Source organism: Bombyx mori, chromosome 6 (assembly GCF_030269925.1).
Source record: "Bombyx mori chromosome 6, ASM3026992v2".
In the NCBI taxonomy this organism is placed as follows: Eukaryota; Metazoa; Arthropoda; class Insecta; order Lepidoptera; family Bombycidae; genus Bombyx; species Bombyx mori.
Window position 1 is genome coordinate 1,587,016 of NC_085112.1, and position 20,901 is coordinate 1,607,916.

The 20,901-nt window shown below is 38.9% G+C and overlaps 1 protein-coding gene across 7 annotated transcripts in view; it reads left to right on the plus strand.

Annotated features, from left to right (window-relative positions):
- LOC101740450 (uncharacterized) overlaps window positions 1–20,901 on the plus strand; it is a 960,210-nt gene that overhangs the window by 907,047 nt on the left and 32,262 nt on the right. The window contains exons 1-2 of one of the 7 annotated variants that reach the window (XM_004925216.5): window positions 7,020–7,250; window positions 16,033–16,482. In XM_004925216.5, the coding sequence (XP_004925273.3) occupies window positions 16,431–16,482 (52 nt within the window). In that variant the 5' untranslated portion in view covers window positions 7,020–7,250; window positions 16,033–16,430. Of the gene's footprint in view, window positions 1–7,019; window positions 7,251–15,869; window positions 16,483–20,901 lie in introns of those variants that run through there. The other 6 variants (XM_062668931.1, XM_021347396.3, XM_062668933.1 and 3 more) reach the window with 6 other exon arrangements.

Here is a 20,901-nt window from a genome sequence, read left to right on the forward strand (position 1 = left end):
TGCTATCTGCTTTGTGACAACATTGAATTTTCAGTTCTATTTCGTTCGTATCACGATTCAAATCGGGACAGACGAACAAGAGCACTTGTTCCCGTTTATGTAACCAAGACTAACAGAAGAAAGAGGGCAAAAACAATTTCCGTACGTACGCATCTGATCGATGGATCTGAGAAAGCAGACTGAGAAACCAGTCCAGTATTTAGCGGCTACTGGCATCCATGAATACCTCGTGTGAGTTCACCTTGGAGCACAATGTGTCAATTGCCATAACATAGCCTTTCTTGATTTTTTTTTATTGCTTCGATGTGTGGACGAGCTCACAGCCCACCTGATGTTAAGTGGTTACTGGAGCCCATAGACATCTACAGCGTAAATGCACCACCCACCTTGAGATATAAGTTCTAAGGTCTCAGTATAGTTACAACGGCTGCCCCATCCTTCAAACCGAAACGCATTACTGCTTCACGGCAGAAATAGGCAGGGCGGTGGTACCTACCCGCGCGGACTCACAAGAGGTCCTACCACCAGCAAACAACAACCTAAGTTAATCTGGACAAATTAAATGATGATACAGAGGTTTGTCGTTGAACGCGCATCGAGGAAAAAACTATTGGATAGATTTCGGTCCTGATCTCAGGATGAAACCCGTGATCTATTCTACCTCTCACTACGAAGCCAGAACCGCTCGCGGTGTATTGCTAGAAAAATCAAACAACATGTGAGAATTGATTTAATGACTACCAACCCACAAAATAAAAGGAACCAAAACATTTAAAATAATTTAAATTGCTGTTTAGAATTAACTAATGAAAATGTGCTTTGTGGTAATTGAATACAAATGTGAAATACAAATGGTCGTTTTTTATTCATCTGAACCATACGGAGAAACCTTGAAGGGGATTTTGGCGAGAAACATTCGGAAGTTAACCGTAGATATGTACTGACTTGGACCAATGCCCACCTGATCGGAGACCAAGCCAATAATTCCGTTTCAATGAGCAGGAGAGGCCTTGTTGCCGTGCCATTTGGAACTTTGACTTCTAGCGTTAAGGTATACAATGATATGTAGCAATATCTTTGTGCACCGACAGCCACTTAATATTTCTTAGATCAGATCGTTTACGCTCTTCATTCAATATTTTACCATTCAAATTAGAATTCTGTGTTTTGAATGAAGAAAAAAAACCTTAGTTCTTCAAGAGTATCGTTGTGCCGTCCTCAAAAACCAGATGTTGAATTCCTGATCGAAAATCTAGTTTAATACAACGGAATTTCATTATCTTATTTGTATTTGCATTGAATTCGCGGTATTGGGTGGGGCTTGCACCATCTACTGGACCTGTAGAACGAGATACAAGAACGAGTTAATATCACAAAGAACTATGTTTATCGGAATTTCGTTTAAATATCTATATATAAATACGTGAAGCAAAAACTTTGTACCCCTTTTTACGAAAATTGCACGGATGGAGGAGTATCAAATTTCCCACGCTTACAGAGAATTTAGAGAAGGAGTGCAGAATGTTAATATTGTTTTAAATTATGCATGAAGAATACATTAAATCAATAAAAAAAAACATTACACACACTATCATGTATTTAACACACACACGCATGCATACTATTTGACTATTGTCAAACTTTTCTTATTGCTTATAGTCTTCTTTTTTTTTGTCAAATTGAGAATAGATTAAATAATGTGTGTTTTTATTATGTAATATTTGGTTAAGTGTATTAATCTGTGATTATAGAAGTACGAGTATAATAAATAGTCTTTGACTGTTTGACAATAGAATCATAATAGTGTACAATTAATTTCGACTACTGTGGGACTAATAGTATATATAAAAAAATGTATGCGCGCGGAGAAATCCCTCCATTTGTGTAAACCTTAATTACAACTTTAATGCCAAATTCCTAAGATACATTTTTATATATTAGTATTATATATTAGTGCATCGGAATTTAGTCGTTACAGGGTTGCATTTAAGGTCAAAATTTTAAGGTTAATTCAAGAGTCAGAATCTAACAACGCTATCCCATTAGAGAGGTTCCGTGTGCCCTCAATCGGGGAATGTCATTTATACGAGACAAGAACCAGTACATTCAGATCCGATAGCTAAAGCGTAGACTCCAATGGAGTACTGAACCCGGATTTCATGGTATAATAGTCAAAACGAATTTCAACCGTTAGGCAAACGAGACGATGTAATTATGAATCTTGTTTGCTTATACAATCATGTTTTTTATTTTTTTTATTGCTTACGTGGGTAGACGAGCTCACAGCCCACCTGGTGTTAAGTGGTTACTGGAGCCCATAGACATCCACAGCGTAAATGCGCCACCCAACTTGAGATATAAGTTCTAAGGTCTCAAGTATACAACGGCTGCCCCACCCTTCAAACCGAAACGCATTACTGCTTCACGGCAGAAATAGGCAGGACAGTGGTACCTACCCGCGCGTGTGAGTACAAGAAGTCCTACCACCAGTAGTATATGTATATGTGTATACCTCATAATTAATATAGCTATTTTGATACTTCGCCCTCTATGTCAGGTGACTTATTTTTGAGCCGCGGACCAAAGTCTAACGATGACTGCAGACCGCTAAAGAATATCTAACGGTTTTCCAAAACTAACCTTAAATGTTTGCTTCTTGCATAAACCCAACCTTGCCCGTAACGATCATTCGATATGAAACCTTAATAGCATATCATTAATATTGATTTTTCGAAGTCAAAAGATATCACTAAAAAGTCACGACACAAATATTTAATTCTTCTCACGAAAGATTATCAGTCGAATTACAATATATAAGAATGGCTAAAGGTGGGCATTCAGTAACGTGGTCAACGCAGAATATGCGGTAATGGCAGTAGTAGAAGCAAGTCGGGTACTAAATACTCAAAAGAGTTCCCAAATGAAACTAATTTAAAAAAGTATAACGAACTTTGAGAAATGAAACAAATATATCTTTTTTTATTTATTATTATTGGACAGCATCAATCTAAAGATGTCAGCTAATTATTCTGCAACTTATTTCAGGTGCTAAATGCGTGCTTTATTTGTTTGTTAGTTTTCAAAGCGTTTCCGCGTTGCTTTTCCGATTGGGGCAAAAAAATTTTTATTGCTTAGATGGGTGGACGAGCTCACAGCCCACCTGGTGCTAAGTGGTTACTGGAGCCCATAGACATCTACAACGTAAACGCGCCACCCACCTCGAGATATAAGTTCTAAGGTCTCAGTATAGTTACAACGGCTACCCACCCTTCGAACCAAAACGCATTACTACTTCACGGCGGAAATAGGCGGGGTGGTGGTACCTACCCGTGCGGACTCCCAAGAGGTCCTACCACCAGTAAATTATAAGTTATTTTTGACGGAAGTTGTAGGATATAGTATACCATCAACGTACAACAACTGAATCCATGATATCTCCACAATCTGCCCCTTACAATATTATTTGATTACGCTTTTATCTGTTTTTTTTTTCATCTAAATTAAATTTTCTTTTCGTGATTTCTATCATCAATCTTCCGCATACACGTACATCTTGTCAGCGTATCTTTAAAAATTAAACAATTCACAGTAAATTTAACAATTCACATGAAATCCCAAAACCAATATTGTAATTCATTAGTTTTTTGTAAAATTTACCAAGCTATAAACTCTTTTAATGTTGATTTAACATTTTCATTATTTGACATCCACAAATATCACGAGTGCTAATTACATAGTTGATTGTTTAGAATGATAATACCCGTATACGTCTCGTATATAAATACTCTCTGCGTAATAATGTGCTTTGCGACATAAATAGCTGAGAAGGAATTTAAAATCGCGGGCCCAATAGGTCTAACCATTGGACTGTTGTCATTACGGATCCTCCCGATACATTAACGATGCTTTTAGGTACCTCAAGCACCGGTCACCGTCCTCGCCGAATCTGTCGCTTGCGACGAAGGGTTCGATGAGTAAATTAATCCATAGACACAGCCCACTGAGTTTCTCGCCGGATCTCCTCAATAGGTCGCGTTTCCGATCCGCTGATAGATTGTGCGAAGCACTGCTCTTGCCAGGGCCAGTTTTAGCAAAACCCCCAGTTTGAGCCCCGTGAGCTCTTTTTTTTTTATTGCCCTTGTGGGCAGACGAGCATACGGCCCACCTGATGGTGAGTGGTTACCGTCGCCCATGGACTTCAGTAATGCCAGGGGCAGAGCCAAGCCGCTGCCTACCGCTAACCTAACCTAACCTACAAGCCTCGTTTGAAGAAGGACATGTCATAGCGCTCGGGAAACACCGTGGACGGAAGCTCATTCCATAGCCGGATGGTACGTGGCAAAAAAGACCTCTGGAAACGCACTGTGGATGACCGCAGCGGCTCCAGGTAGTATGGGTGAACTCTACTCCGGTGACGGGCGGTGCGATGGTAAAAAGGAGATGTCGGTATCATCTCGTACAACTCCTCAGAGCACTCCCCATGGAACAAACGGTACAAAATACAGAGGGAACCGAAGTCCCTCCGCAGACCCAGAGGTCCCAAACGATCCGTGAGGATGAGATTATCGACAATCCGAACGGCAACAATCATTTACACGTCAAGTAGAAGCTGAAACAGCCTCTCAAGGCTATCAGCATAGGTAGGGAAAAAAATGGACTGTAGGTGGCTTCGAAACTATGGAGGAAGGTAGTAGCTTTGTCCAAGACCATAGACAGGTATAAATTATTATAAGAATATACACGTACTTGATATGTTTTTATGAAGATCTTATCTTTAAATTAATATACGTGAAGCAAAAACTTTGTACCCCTTTTACGAAAATTGCTTGGATAGATGAGAATGAAGTTTCCCACACTTATAGGGAATATAGAGAAGGAGTGCAGAAAGTAATTTTTTTTTAAATTATACATAAAGAATATTATATAACATTGAATCAATAACAACAAAACATTACTCACACTACCATGTATTTGAACTCACACGAAAATACCTATTTTGTTGTATAATGTTAAAGTCTGTAGTCAAATTGAGAATAGATTAAGATTGTACCTATGTCTTTAAATTATTTGTCTATAGTGTAGCCTTGGCGAAATCTATCATTATAGAATAATATTATTATAGAAACGGTGATTATAAAAATGTGACAATAGAACTATAACAATGTTCAAACTTATGATTTAAATTAATTGTGGTCGACCACTGGGCGATTAGTGCTATAAAGGAACTATACTGAGACCTTAGAACTGATATCTCAAGGTGGGTGGTGCATTTACGTCGTAGATGTCTATGGACTCCAGTAACCACTTAGCACCAGGTGGGTTGTGAGCTCGTCCACCCAACTAAGCAATAAAAAAAAGATCAAACCGAATAAATTTACAAATCTGCTTAATTGCTTGTGCACAGGTACATACTTGTAGGTAAATACTGGTAGGCAGTGGCTTAGCTCTGCCCTTGGCATTCCTGAAGTCCATGGGCGACGGTAACCACTCACCATCAGGGCCACCATCAGGTGGGCCATATGCTCGTCTGCCTACAAGGGCAATAAAAATATATTAAAAAAGGTTGGTAGGTTGCGCTATCCTGCCTATTTTTACCACGAAACACACGTTTCGGTTTTAAAAAATGAGACAGCTACTATATAAGTGTAACTTCGACGAGATATTTGAAAGTGGGAAACAGCATTCAGGTACTGATATTGAACACGAGGTGGACCTAAAGCACGCGTTCTCCCATATAAACGAATAAAAAAAAACTAGTAACACTCGGGTACTGTCGCGGTAAAGCTATTGCATAGCATTTTTTATCAACTTATGCAATTATAATTAGACAATAATAATTTAATATTAAAACAATAATAACAAAATAAGACCACGCCACCATATTTATAAACATTAACAAAAGCAAAACATTAACTGTCCCCTTCACACTCATAAGCTAGACGGCGCGAGAGAGAGATTGACGGACTTTTCATGATGCGCATGCAGTGCGACGTCACGGCGCGCTCTTATTCACAAATACTACACTACACAAGCGTAACGTGTTGAACGCGAGCTACATGGTAGGCGGAGTGGGGGTGTTAGGTTTTATTTTCGTTACGGAATTTCTTGATTCGGTCGCCGCGCTCAAAGCCCGCGATAAAAGCTACGCAATAGCTAAACAAGCACTCCTTGAAATAAAAAGAATGTTTTTTTCGCGACCCACTGAGAAGATCCGGCTTGAAGCTCAGTGGGCTGTGTTTATGGGTTAGTTCGCTCGTCGAACTCTTCTTCGTAATTGACGATTTCGACGAGGACGGTGACCAGTGCTTGAGAGGCCTAAAAGCACCGAAAGTGAATCCGGAGAATCCGACAAGACATAAATTAAAGGTCCAATATAAAAACGTATTAAACGGTAGGCAGCGGCTTGGCTCTGCCCCTGGCATTGCTGAAGTCCATGGGCGACGGTAACCACTCACCATCAGGTGGGCCGTATGCTCGTCTGCCTACAAGGGCAATAAAAAAAAAAAAAAAAAAAAAAAAGTAATATTGGGATTGTGAATACTAGATTCTAGTTCATAAAAACGATCGATTTGGTGGCTCAAATCGTACGAGGCCGGCCTAGGGGGTGCGCGAGGTATGTGGGACTCTACGATCAACAGATATTATGAAGGGACCTAATATCTGCAGGATATATGGATGTTTTTAGGGGCCTGCCCACCAAAAGACGCCCCTTACGCTTTCTTATCTTAGTCCGATCGAAGTCCGGCGATCACAGCCACGACAGCAACGCGGACCATAGCCGCTGATGCGTCGTCCCAACTGACGGTAGCATGTGAGGTAGCTTCAACCCCCTCAGTTCTCCCCGTCACAGGCAGGAGACTGCTTCCTCACAGTGGCCGAAATTGGACATCATCTCATTTACTAAATCAATCCCCTTATTCACATCCTTCCAAGCAAGCACGTATTGAAATCGGAATGATTACACAAAAGTTGGACCGTGAATGTCTAGCTTTACAATCTAGTGGTCAGTGCGGCAGTAAAATGAAGTTTTAGTCGCGAAACAATCCCGCGATCACGCTGCACGTGATTATTCGATCGCTCTGAGCGGTGCGCGAGTTATTAAAAAAGAACTTGAAAAAATTGTGGACAAAGTTCAATTATTATTGTATTGGAGTGACAAAAAAAAAGTTTTAATAATTATTTATATTAATATTTTAATTAACGTCACGCGAAAAATCGCATCGGTTTTGTTTCATTGAATACGTTATTTGGTAATTCTTGCAGTGTTTTTTTAGTGTACTAGATGAATTGCACAGTATACTAAATATTCTTCGATGAATTGTTTATCACGCGTCGCTCAGCCGCTTCTTGCTTGTCCCTCGATCGCGACGGTGACACGTTCGAGACAGTTTTAAAATCAATCTTAACTGCTTTCAAGTGAAATATTCTATGTTACGTAAAGTCGAATGATGATCAAGTTCGTCTGTTGTGCGCGTTTTTAGAAATCGTTAAACTATCATTCACCACATTTGTATCGTGAGGGTTGAGAAGGGTATTTTCTATTGGAGTCACTGATCTGTTGAAATGGCGACGATATCCAATTAATGGCTGTTCGTTTTTTTTTTTTTTTTTCGAAATTCCCAGCAATATATTTCGTTTATTTTTGGGCACGTGTGATTAGTAAATTTAAATGCGGACTCGACTTGGAAAAACCTTGTCAAAATAAAACGTAATTCGAACATAAATATAAATTTGCAGGCGGGTTCAGGCGTTTGTGGTCTTTGACTTTTTTTTCTTTTCTTTAATTTGGATCTGCAGGTGAGCTTGGCTTGATATACGAATAAAGGCTGGTGTTAAGTGGTGACCAGAGCTTTAGGATGAATGTCGCCACACAGCTGGACACGTGAACATTATTGAACTATATTGTTTAGCAGCTCTCTATATCGGAATGCAGGAGAAATTTCTTCATATTTATGAACTTTTTTTTTTCTTAGATGGGCGGACGAGCTCACAGCCCAGTGGTGTTAAGTGGTTACTGGAGCACATAGACATCTACGACGTAAATGCGCCACCCACCTTGAGATATAAGTTCTAAGGTCTCAGTATAGTTACAACGGCTGCCCCATCCTTCAAACCGAAACGCATTCAACACTGCTTTACGACAGAAATAGGCGGGGTGGTGGTACCTACACGTGCGGACTCACAAGAGGTCCTACCACCAGTAAAACAGCACATAAAAATGTTAGTGTCATTTTAATATAATAGAAGATAAAATAAAATCGGTAATGGTAATTTCAAATGTACTTAATTTAAACAAAGTAAAAATCATGCTTAAACAGCACGAATTAAATTTCATCTCTTTTATTTATTTACGAGGCTCCAGTTCGAGATATCAGCGCGAAGTTATTTAAAGATTGTATTCTCATCGGTACTTGATACGTATGCAAATTTACGTCTTAAACTCTATGAAAATGACGTTCAAAGATTCTCTCAGATACAAACGTATGAAGCTATTAAAATCACGTTATAAAAAAGATTAGCACAATAAGTTTGGTTTTACCGGTCCATCTTGGGACTTTTTTGGAGCCGATGGTGGAGATAACACAGTTTGACATTTAACAAGCAGTTTTCATGACATTTAAGTTGACATAAAATTATTTATTTGATGCTACTGATCCCGGTGCGCCAATGTCCTCTATACACTTAGGGCATTAAAATACCATTTGGAGACCCTGTATTTTGTTCAGATATCTTTATGAATGTTTATATTTATTTATTCTGTACGTGTGTTTGTCATTGAACTTCTAAGCGGCTGGAATGATTTTAATGAAAGTTTCTGTGTACCTTCAGGTGGATTCGAGAATGGTTTAGATTTACAAATCAGCGCGGCAGATGGCGCTGCAGTCGGTATCTAGGTTATCTTTCCTAGAAATAACTTATATGGGAAAACAACGTTTGCCGGGTCAGTTAGTTATAAATATTTCTGGTACACAAAAGCGGTAGGCAGAGGTTTGACTTTGTCGCTAGCATTGGTGAGGTCCATGAACGAGGGTAACCACTCGCCATCAGGTGGGCCGTAAGCTCGTTACCCTATAAGGACCGTAAAAATAATTCACACGAAAACGTTAGCTTGGGGCGAGAAGGGGAAAAATATCTTATTTTTATTACTTCCTATTCCGTATCTAGGTTGATTAGCGTATATGTTTTTAAAAATCCGAAACACCTCGATTCTTTAAAAACTTAACTATTAATGGCCACTAGTCAAGCTAGTGTTCTGATAAAGTTAATCCAACCGGAAGAATTATCTCTGTATCGATGCTATAATTAGACTATCGATAATTTAAATCGAATTCCAAAGCTAATCGTGTTTCGTTTGCAACGGGGCCATTTTTAGATTTGTCACGAAAATATCCTCTATACAAAGTTTGTGAAAATTCTTATATATATTATTGCTTAGATAGGTCGACGAGCTCACAGCCCACGCGGTGTTAAGTGGTTACTGGAGCCCATAGACATATACAACGTAAATGCGCTACCCACCTTGAGATATAAGTTCTAAGGTCTCAAGTATAGTTACAACGGCTGCCCCACCCTTCAAACCGGAACGCATTACTGCTTCACGGCAGAAATAGGCAGGGCGGTGGTACCTACCCGTGCGGACTCACAAGAGGTCCTACCACCAGTAATTCTCAAATATATATAATTTTTTTTTATTTAAATACATTCACAATATCGAATAGTGAGAGGTTATTTGGTTTAAACGACAAACACGCGTCATTTATCTTTGTATTTAAGGGCCGTTTGATTTGGTATTAGCATCAATGATTCGTTGTTTTTAATTGAACCAGAATTCCGGCTTTGGAATGAGCTCCCCTCCACGGTGTTTCCCGAGCGCTATGACATATCCTTCTTCAAACGAGGCTTATGAAGAGTACTTTAAGTTAGGCAGCGGCTTGAGTCTGCCCCTGGCATTGCTGAAGTCCGTGGGCGACGGTAAGCACTCACCATCAGGTGGGCCGTATGCTCGTCTGACTACAAGGGCATTAAGAAGTTTTTTGTATGATATTTTTGTCCTAAATTCAATCTTTGAACGGCTCGCCTGCAAAGTTCCAAAAATGTCGCTTAAACCAAATAGCCTTTTACCCACAAAAATAAATTTTCACCCTTCGAATATAAAGTATACTAATTATTTATTTTAATACTAGCGACCTGCCCTCGCTTCGCTTCGGAAATTGTAATTTATTATTGATTTCTCCACTATTTAATGGATGTTATTATACATATAAACCTTCCTCTTTAATCACTCTATCTATTTAAAAAAAACCGCATCAAAATCCGTTGCGTAGTTTTAAAGATTTAAGCATACATAGGGACAGACAGATATAGAGACAGAGGAAGCGACTTTGTTTTATACTATGTAGTGATAACCAGCATTTTCGTCGTTGGAAGTCCTGTCAAATTCCTTGTTGCACTAAATGCCGGAACAATCCTACTCTGTCTCTCTTCAGCCTTGTTCGGACTAGGCGAGTATTTTGGTCGAGCACCGAGTAATTTAGTAGCTAAATGTGTCTGAGCACCAAAAATTTAGTCGAGTAGATTAGTAAATAATTTAGTCAAGTCAATCCATTTTGTTCTATTTTTTTGGGCGAGTAGTAGTTTAGCCACTAAATTACGCGGTACTCGACTAAAATACTCGCCTTGTCCGAACGAGGCTTTAGTATTAAATGAAGTACGAAGCTCACCGCGACGTGTAGGTAACCACATCGCGACAAAATCACAGTACCAGCTCGGGCGGGCTTACAATATACATTAATAGTCGCGCAAACCGATAAAGTCTTGCGGTTGCGAAGTTATTAAGCGAAGTTTATTATAATATCCTTTGTTAAAGAAATACTCGTAATTCGTAAGCGCGTGTTAGATATTTTATATTGCATTGTTTTTTTTATCGCTTAGATGCGTGGACGAGCTCATAGCCCAACTGTTGTTAAGTGGTTACTGGAGCCCATAGACATCTACAACGTAAATGCGCCACCCACCTTGAGATATAAGTTCTATGGTCTCAGTATAGTTACAACGGCTGTCTCACCCTTCAAACCGAAACGCATTACTGCTTCATGGCAGAAATAGGCAGCGTGGTGGTAAATACGTGTGCGTACTCACAAGACGTTCTACCACCAGTAATTACGCAAATTAAAGTTTTGTGGGTTTGACTTTTATTACACGATCTTATTCCTTCACCGTGGAAGTCAATCGTGAACATTTGTTGAGTACGTATTTCATTAGAAAAATTGTTACCCGCCTGCGGGATTCGAACACCGGTGCATCGCTAAATACGAATGCACCGGACGTCTTATCCTTTAGTTAGGCAATGACGACTTCAAAATTCTATCGACTCCATTGATGATGTTCTCCGGTAAAAAGAAAAAGACGGATAATTAAAGTTGTTCATGTTAATAATGACATATTTTCACAAATGACAATTTTCATTTTAAGTGTGCGATAAACGTAAAATAATGTCTTTTCGTGACTTAACGCGTCTGGCATAACAGATAATAATAACGTTGCTACTGTATAATAGTGGTGTTTGATAAATAAAACAAATGACTGAAGCAATGCACGGCATGATGAAGGAATGGATAGCCCAGAATATGACATTCGACTATTTCGCCTAGTGTTGAACGTCTTGTGAGTCCCTACGGGTAGGTACCCATAACCCTGCCTATTTCTGCCGTGAAGCAGTAATACGGTTCGGTTTGAAGGTTGGGGCAGCTGTTGTACTGAAAAATCTGCGACTTACAACTCATATCTCAAGGGAGGTAACGCTAAGCATTGTTGATGTCTATGGGCTCCTCAGGTGAACCGTATCTCATCTGCTTTGGAAGGTGAGATGCAGATGTGTCCTTCTTTAAAGGGTGAGCAAATACCCGAGTCGTTATTTCAATTCAGTGTTACTTGACAATCGTTCTTTGAGATTGTCTACTTTGGGACATCAACAAAAAAATTGCAAGTTGCTTTGTTGAGTCCAAAAAGCGTATGGCCTTAACACTGAACATACCATACCTGGTCAAATGTACCCATTTTGAACTTTTGCATTGAAAAGGCACGTGTCATCTTATATTATTGCTTTTGCACATTTGACTTCATGACTATTTGCTACCAATTAATCTATAGTTATTATACTATATTTTTTTTGTTTATTTTGAGTAATACATGTCGTATATCGTAATCTACCCGCTATGGTAGAAATAGGTACCAATAAGTGTTGGTATGATTAGTATTAAATAAACATGGGCTAAATCAGACGTTCATTGTTTAAAAATCATTTTGTAACTGACAAGAAACAATATCGAATCTCGAAGCTCACAAGATCAAGTCATCTCTGTGAACGCTGTGAACGAATAATAATGAAAAATGAAAAGGCCAGGAGCGAGCGCCTCATTCCCACGTAGTGCCATCTAGTAAATAATCCTTAACTTTATAATATGCCTTGTTGCACAAACGTTCCTTGACAGTTTTCTTAAATCTATGAACAGGTAGTAATTGAACGTTTAGTGGGATCTTATTGAAAAGTTATACACCCAGCCCCCTAAAAGCTTATTTTCTTAATTCGAGCCGCCGGCAACGCAAGCCTATATACATACACGTACATATATAATGAAATATATAAGTATTTTGCAACGTAAATCCTTAAAAGCTCCACAAACCAAATAAGCTAGAGACCATTGCCGGAATCCAATCCCGGATACTTCGTATACGGTTTAGCAGTAGGCAGGTTAGTTTCACCGCATTAATTAATCGTTCTTTCGCACCAAAACTTCTGGTGAAAGTTCTTTTTGAAACTAGTTTCTTAACGTATCGATACGATGACCTAATGAGATAGCGAGGCGAGCTTTTTTCGTGAGCTTTTAGGTCGCTTTACCAGTTACCTGAGCTTAACGGCGTTGATTATCTCGAATGGTGGATTCGAAGCTTAATCTGCATGATTACCTCCTTACCAAAATAAGCAGCCTCCTATTTTTTAAATTCATGACTACATGAGGGTTTTTTAATTGAAACGACAGGCAACAAACAGGTGAAGAGGATTTTAATCGTCTTCAATATCAGCGTTTGACTTCTGAAAATCTATACTAATATTATAAAGCTGAAGAGTTTGTTTGTTTGAACGCGCAAATCTCAGGAATTGCTGGTCCGATTTGAAAAATTATTTCAGTGTTAGATAGCCCATTTATTGAGGAAGGCCATAGGCTATATAACATCACGTTAAAAACAATACAAGTGGAGCACCAATAAAGAAGGTTTCAAAATAGGGGTTTAAATAGCTCCTTAACATTCTGTAATTCAAAAATATCTTCACTTTCTACGTAAATGAAGTGGGGGGTAAAATTTAACGTTATGCCAAAGTAAGTATTCCACGCGGACGGAGTCGCGGGCAAAAGCTAGTAACCATCGTATAAACTCGTACTCAACTCGATGTTTCCTGATAACTGTACACACACACACACACACACACACACACACACACACACACACACACACACACACACACACACACACGCACACGCACACGCACACGCACACGCACACGCACACGCACACACACACACACACACACCACGTATTTTATTGGAACAATTGCTGCCCTGCTTTCAAATGTAGACTGCATGAATACTTCACCCAGAACCGTAGAAATAATAAATAATAAATAATATATTTGTAGCAGAAATAGACAAACCTGTGGCATCTAACTGTACAGGCTACCTTTAAAAAAATAATAGCCAGGTTTTTCCGCTTACTCCGCCAATTGGAGAGCAATACCTCAACTGTATTGTACCTAATCTGAAGTCGTCATGGCGTTCGTATGCGACTGTACCGGTGTTCGAAACCCGCCGACAGGTACTAATTTTTCTAATAAAATACGTACTCAACAAATGATCACGATTGACTTCCACAATGGAGGAAGAACATCGCGCAATAGCAATTAAACCTGAAAAAAATTGTAATTCGGGGAAATACTGGTGGTTGATGCTCGTCTTGTGAGTCTTTCGGTAGGCAGCGACTTGGCCCTGCCCCTAGCATTTCTGACGTCCATGAGCGACGGAAACCACTTACCATCAGGTGGGCCGCATGCTGGTCTGCGTAACTGAGACTAAAAACTGAGACTTTAAAAGTAATGTCCTAGTTCGGTGGCGGCATCAACGTGGTTGATGTCTATGGGTTCCGGTAACCACTTAACATCAGGTGGACCGTGAGTTTATTGACCCGTCTACAGAATAAAAAGAAACAAAACATATTATTTATGGCACTATACCAGCCCTATTGAAGCCCCAAGTTTAACTTTATTTTTTATTTATTTTTTCCGTACACGGAGGCTTCCACACATCCACCTAAACATCTTCATTTCAGCAACTATGCACGCTCCTTTTGTACGCCCATGTTTCGCTGCCATACATAAGAGCAGGCCTTATTATGGTCTTATAGATTATATCGCGATCTAAAACTTATATAACCCTTCCTATCTTGGCTGATTCGATGACGTAGTAGCAATGTACCTCCAACTGTCAGGCTCAGGCCCATGGGTTTGATTACCACCACGCCTAAACATTCGTGTGACGAACACATTTGCTTGCACTGAATGTGGGTGTTTCATATTTGTATTACTGAATGTAGTTTAAAACATATATAAGTACAGATATCAGTCTCCGATGCGCATAGTACAGTGAATAATTTTTTTTCCTACCGTAGCTGATAGCCTTGAGAGGCTATTTCAGCGTAACCTTATCTAGTAGGTGACCTATCCTTGAGAGGCTATTTCAGCGTAACCTTAACTAGTAGGTGAGCTCACGGGGCTCAAATCTGACGACGTTGCTAACACGAACCCTAGCAAGAGCCGTGCTTCGCAGAATCTACCACCGGATCGGAAACGCGTCCCGAGAAACTCAGTGGAGTGAATAGTAATTTCGGGCCATGATTATTAAAAATAACACCTTAAAAAAGAACGGCCGCAGCAAATTTATTTGGATGTCACCGCGTGTATGCATCTCCTTTGTTGCTCCTATGTTGTTGTTCGGAATATGAAAACTTATCTGGTAAATAAACAATAGTTTAAAAAAACTAACAAAATACGTTTGTTATAGAAAATCCAACTAAAAAATTGAAAATAAATTTTAATAAATTTGAATTAAAAATAGTGTAAGAAAAGTATAAAGTATAAAAAAAGCGTGGGGGCATTTCAGAATATTATCAAAATAACCCTTCCACTCATATCTGTTCATAAAATATTTATAACTACTGATACCATGTATTTTGTTAGTTTTTTTAAGCAATTATTAATTTTTCATTTTTTAGTTGAATTTAAATTTTTTCAATATATTTTATTCTAAATTGTTTTTAAATTTTTAATTGTCATCGGTCCTTTATAAGTATACCAAATGTAGAGTTAATCTGACGTTTTGAAGGGGGTCAAAATCATGTTCAAAGATTCCGTTACAAACATACATACGTCTGAAGCTAATAACAGCGTATTAATATCGCTAGACCGATTCAGGTTTTAAACTGATGCTGTGCTGAATTCTTTTTTTTATTGCACCCAAATACAATTAAAATCAGTTGCAGTTCGGAACATAATTTGTATACAGTTATTCCTATATTTGCCCTTAACATTGTACTTTCAGTTCTTGTCCCTAACTTAGTTCCAATACGTCTCCTGAAGAAGATTCTTTACACTCCAAATATTGCATACGTATGATTTAAAAACTCATTAACACGTACCAAAATACTTTTCCTTGACCCATGCATCAGCTCGCTGAGTTTCTCGCAGAATCTTCTCAGAGGGTCGCGATTCCGATCCGGTATTAGATTAATTCGCGAAGCAGCTGCTCTTGAGTTGTTAGGTCTCCTTCGAAGGCGCTCGGGCAGCTGTTAGCAAATCCCACCCCTCCTGGCTTAGCCTTTGCTCGCCCACCTGTCCTGGTGAAACTGGAAAGGCCTCCGGGCTATCATTAATCATGCAATCATAAAAAAAACTTTTCCTTGAAAAAAATCTAAAATTGGCAGCACGCTCCAAAGAAAATACCAAATTTATCGAAAAAAAATACGCACAATCGTACGTATAATTACGCAATTCAGTGACTTAACAAAACAAGGCTATAGCAAAACGATCTTAGCCCTACTCCAACGATCGCTGACGGACGACACATAAACTTAGCGAGGGCGGCAGAAGCAAAGCATTTCTTTCGCGTTCGCAGAGCAGACGTTTGCAGCACGACAAAATAAATAATAAGCCGTAACATAAAGGGATAAGGGTTAAAATAGCACCGCGCTCGGAGATGAACGGACATTACCATGTTTTAAATGCATCAAGAATTTTGACTGTAACATTGTTTCCATATCAGTGAAGTTTAGTGGTTCTTTTGAAAAAAAAAATATACATTTATTTTTTTTATTGAGAAAAAATGGTGGTCAAAATTGCAAGAGTTCCCTTCGAAGAGGCCCTTAATATGACAGGTAAGTTTTTTATTTGATTTTTTTCTAATAAATATCATAATTATCTGCGTGTAATTTATTCATCTGTGCCGATGCCCTTATAATGTGACGTGAGTTTATTTAAAAAAAAATATGTTAATTCGCAGACTTTTGTTTTCATAATGTTTTCGTGGAATTTGTTTACTGACGCCTTTACTTGTCCGATGATATTCTATTCATAAATTATCGAATCGTATTTAATTATTTACATATTATGTACTTAATTTAAATAAAGCATACAACAATTAATGAGCATCGTAAATGCTTGTCAAGTACGGGTCGGGTCTGAAGCGAGTAATATATTTAAAAAATAATTAAAAACATGTTTGTTATGAATGTGTATTTGAAGCTAAACTACAAAAAAAATATGTGTGGTGTCGTGGGACACCGGATAGGAACGAAGTTCCTTATTATAAAAATATTAATTTGAATATTTAAAATATTAATTCGAGGTATAAAGAAAATAACTATTTTTTACTATGATTTTTTTATTGATAAAAAAAAAGATATTACAAAACAAATTAATATACACTAAAAACAATAATCATCGAAATCGGTTGGCGTCATATTGAGTTATTGAGTTATTCATCTATTTGTCGCGCACGTACTTAATGCAAATTTAAGGCTTATATGGTTTTCTCATGTATACGATTATCAAAACTGGACTAAATTAAAATAAGACCACACGGAAAGCGTCAGCTGTCTAATAAAAAAGTATCATAAAAATCGATTCACCTAGTCAAAAGTTATGAGGTAACAAACATAAAATCTTACGTTACGGACGTTTTTTCCCGGTTGGGGTACCGCATCATCCCTTATGGAACTTCGTTCCAAAATCAGTAGGCTTCTGTTTAATTTAACTATAAACTCCAATTTCATTTAATCGATATCACTCCATAAAGGCCAGCCCACCTCCTGCCATAAATGAGTGTTAACTCATACAAGTAGAAATCCTTTATTATGCAATTGTTACTTCGGCAATCCCAGAAGACAGGCAGTTATTTACTATAGAGAACTAACCTGCCCATATTAAATAAAAATAATAATAATAATAGACTATGACAATAATAATTTTGATTTTTAATTACTTATTTTTGGATAGTTCGCGTTAGAAGACACTAAGCTTAAGCTAGCTGTTTCAATAGACCCCATTCCGTTAAATAATATGTAAATAGCTTAAGCCGGATGTGAATGGACCGTTATCGAAAATTAAGACAAAATAATTACGATATATATTCAAAAAAATACGTCATGTATTTTGTAAGGCACATATTTGCGTGCTATATTTGAATCAGGTGATGGTTTAGATGTTACCCGCGTCACGAGGTGCGTGCAAAAAAACAGTAGTGTTTTGAACTGTAGCTGCCGTTGCCTATTTCTGCAGCAAAGCAATCGTGCGTCCTCTTACATGGAATAATTGATTCTTGAGCATTTGTATCAAGCAATGCAACGATGTTCGAATTCCGCAGGCGGGTGCCAATTTTTCTAATGAAATACGTACTTAACAAATGTTCACGATTAACTTCCACGGTCAAGGAATAACATCATATAATACCGCCGAACCCGTCGCTTGCGACGAAGGGCTCGGCATTACTGCTTCACGGTAAAAATAGGCAGGGTGGTGGTATCTACCCGTGCGGACTCACAAGAAGTCCTACCACCAATAATTACGCAAATTATAACTTTTCGGATTTGATTTTTATTACACGATGCTTCACCGTGGAAGTGGACATTTGTTAAGTACGTATTTCATCAGAATAATTGGTACCAGCCTGTGGGATTCGAACACCGTTGCATCGCTAGATACGAATGCACTGAATGCCTCATCATCATCTTTTAGACCACTTCGACCTCAAAATGGAAATAAGAAATTTTTATCGCGTCTTTTACATAATATTTCTCAATACAAGCATATCCTTATTAACAATCTCGACTATTCTCGACTAACCATTTGTGAACACATGACGTAGGTACATATTACATTATTTCACTATTATGTAATACAATTTTGATATTATAATAATAACTAACAATATTAATTAAGAACGCTGGTTGGATGTGGTAATGGCGGATAATGAAATTTGATATCCAACTGGGAAGAGGATGTGGAGGAGAATAACCTCTGAAGGATGCCGAAGACCGGGCGAAGTGGAGGAGTTTAAGTAGGAAAGCTAACCCTGGTATTAGACCGGGAAAACGCTAGGAAGAAGAATAATAACCGGACTAAATCACGCACGGTCATCCCGTCCCAATTTAGGATTCACTGCTTTTTTTTCTTTTCCTACCTATGCTGATAGCCTTGAGATGCTATATCAGCGTAGCCTTAACTAGTAGGTAAGCTCACGGGGCTCAAACCTGATGACGTTGCTAGCACGAACCATAACAAGAGCCGTGCTTTGCAGAATCTACCACCGGATCGGAAACGCGATCCACTGAGAAGATCCTGCGAGAAACTCAGTGGTCTATATCTGAGGGTTAATTTACTCGTCGAGCCCTTCGTCGCAAGCGACGGGTTCGACGAGGACGATGACCGGATTCCCTGCGTTGTGGGCACCAGAGACTAATAAACATGCTTATATACGTTTAAATATATACATATATGGATAATAAAGACCCAGACATAGAGTGAACAAATCTGTTCATCACACAGTTTTTGCCCGATGTGGGAATCGAACCCACGACCCTTGGCGCAACAGTCAGGGCCACTAACTACTGCTCCACCGAGCCAGTCATATTATATATAACAGAAACGAAATCACAACAATAGGCATAGTCCACTTGCTTCTTAATTACCATGACAATTTATAGAAACCAGTTTCTTAATTGTCTTAATTGAATAAACTTTAAAAACCAATAAAATTGGTTTTCATTAATAAAAACAATATGGAATTTTGCTTTCATTTGACTTTGTTTTTTGATCCTCGCTTTTAGCAGCTCGCAACCCCGTGCAATATGCAATCTAATGTAATATATGAGACATTCGCCCGCTAAGTTTCCCGTCGGATTTTCTCAGCGGGTCGAGATTTTGACCCGGTAGCGAAGCAGCTGCCCTTGAGCTCTTAGGTGTCCAGGAATACAACAGCAACTTCAACCTCGTGTCTCAAGATAGGAGCCTCCATGCGCGTTGTGATGTCCAAGGACTCCGGGAACCACTTAGCAACGAGTCGTGAGCTCGTTCATCCGGCTATGGAATTAATAGGATATTGTAATTTGTACTCCTAGGACCTCTCTCCTTGCATCAATAATCCTCAATGCTGAGGGTCGTGGCCTCATGAGGCTTTCTTATGAAAATACACATGGTGGGATCCTGCATCCTTTCACGGCAGTGCTTTTGGAAGAGATCTAGTTCTTCAAGGCCGCTGAAGCCTAATTTGAGTCCGGATAATTAATCTTAGGTCTATATGGCAGTAAGGTTTGATAAAGTTTTCCACTGCACTCGCTCAACATCCGAACTATTCTGAAGTCGTCGTGGCCTAAAGGATAAGACGCCCGGTGCATTCGTATGTAGCTATGCACCGGTGTTCGAATCCCGCCGGCGGGTACCAATTTTTCTAATGAAATACGTACTGAACAAATGTTTACGATTGATTTCCGCGGTGAAGGAATAATAAGATCGTGTAATAAAAATCAAACCCGCCAAATTATAATTTGCGTAATTACTGGTAGTAGGGCCTCTTGTTAGTCCGTACAGATAGGTACCACCACACGCCCTATTTCTGCCGTGAAGCAGTAATTCGTTTCGGTTTGAAGGGTGGGGCAACCGTTGTAATCATACTAAGACAATAGAACTCATATCTCAACGTGGGTGGCGGCATTTACGTTGTAGATGTCTATGGACTCCGGTAAACAGTTAACATGTTCCGTGAGCTCGTCCACCCATCTAAGCAATGAAAAATAAAAAGTTATGCCGCTGTTTACCCATGTAAAGAAATTTAATATACATGTCGATAAGAAGTGCAATTAAATTTACATTATCAACGGAAACCTCAATGTACTTACCTACGTCTTAATACGAAAATACAGTTGGAACTGGTATTACGATAATTATTAAACAATCGAAAGTTTTAGCGTCCCTTTTTAGCGTCAATCAAGTTATTATGATAAGAAAGAGACAGCCGAGATGCCGATGTGCGAGATCCGCGGCAAACCAACCTGACCGCTTCTGGAATTCTGATGCAACCACCAACAGGCCTAGGCGCAATAGAATTAATTAACAGACCAGGGCTCTCTGTGAAAAGTAAACACATTTTGATTATCACGAAATATAAATTAACATTTTTTTTATTGCTTAAATGGATGGACGAGCCCATAGACATCTACAACGTAAATGCCACCACCCACCTTGAGACATGATTTGGAAGGTCTCACTTTTAACCGTACAACGGCTGCCCCACCCTTCAA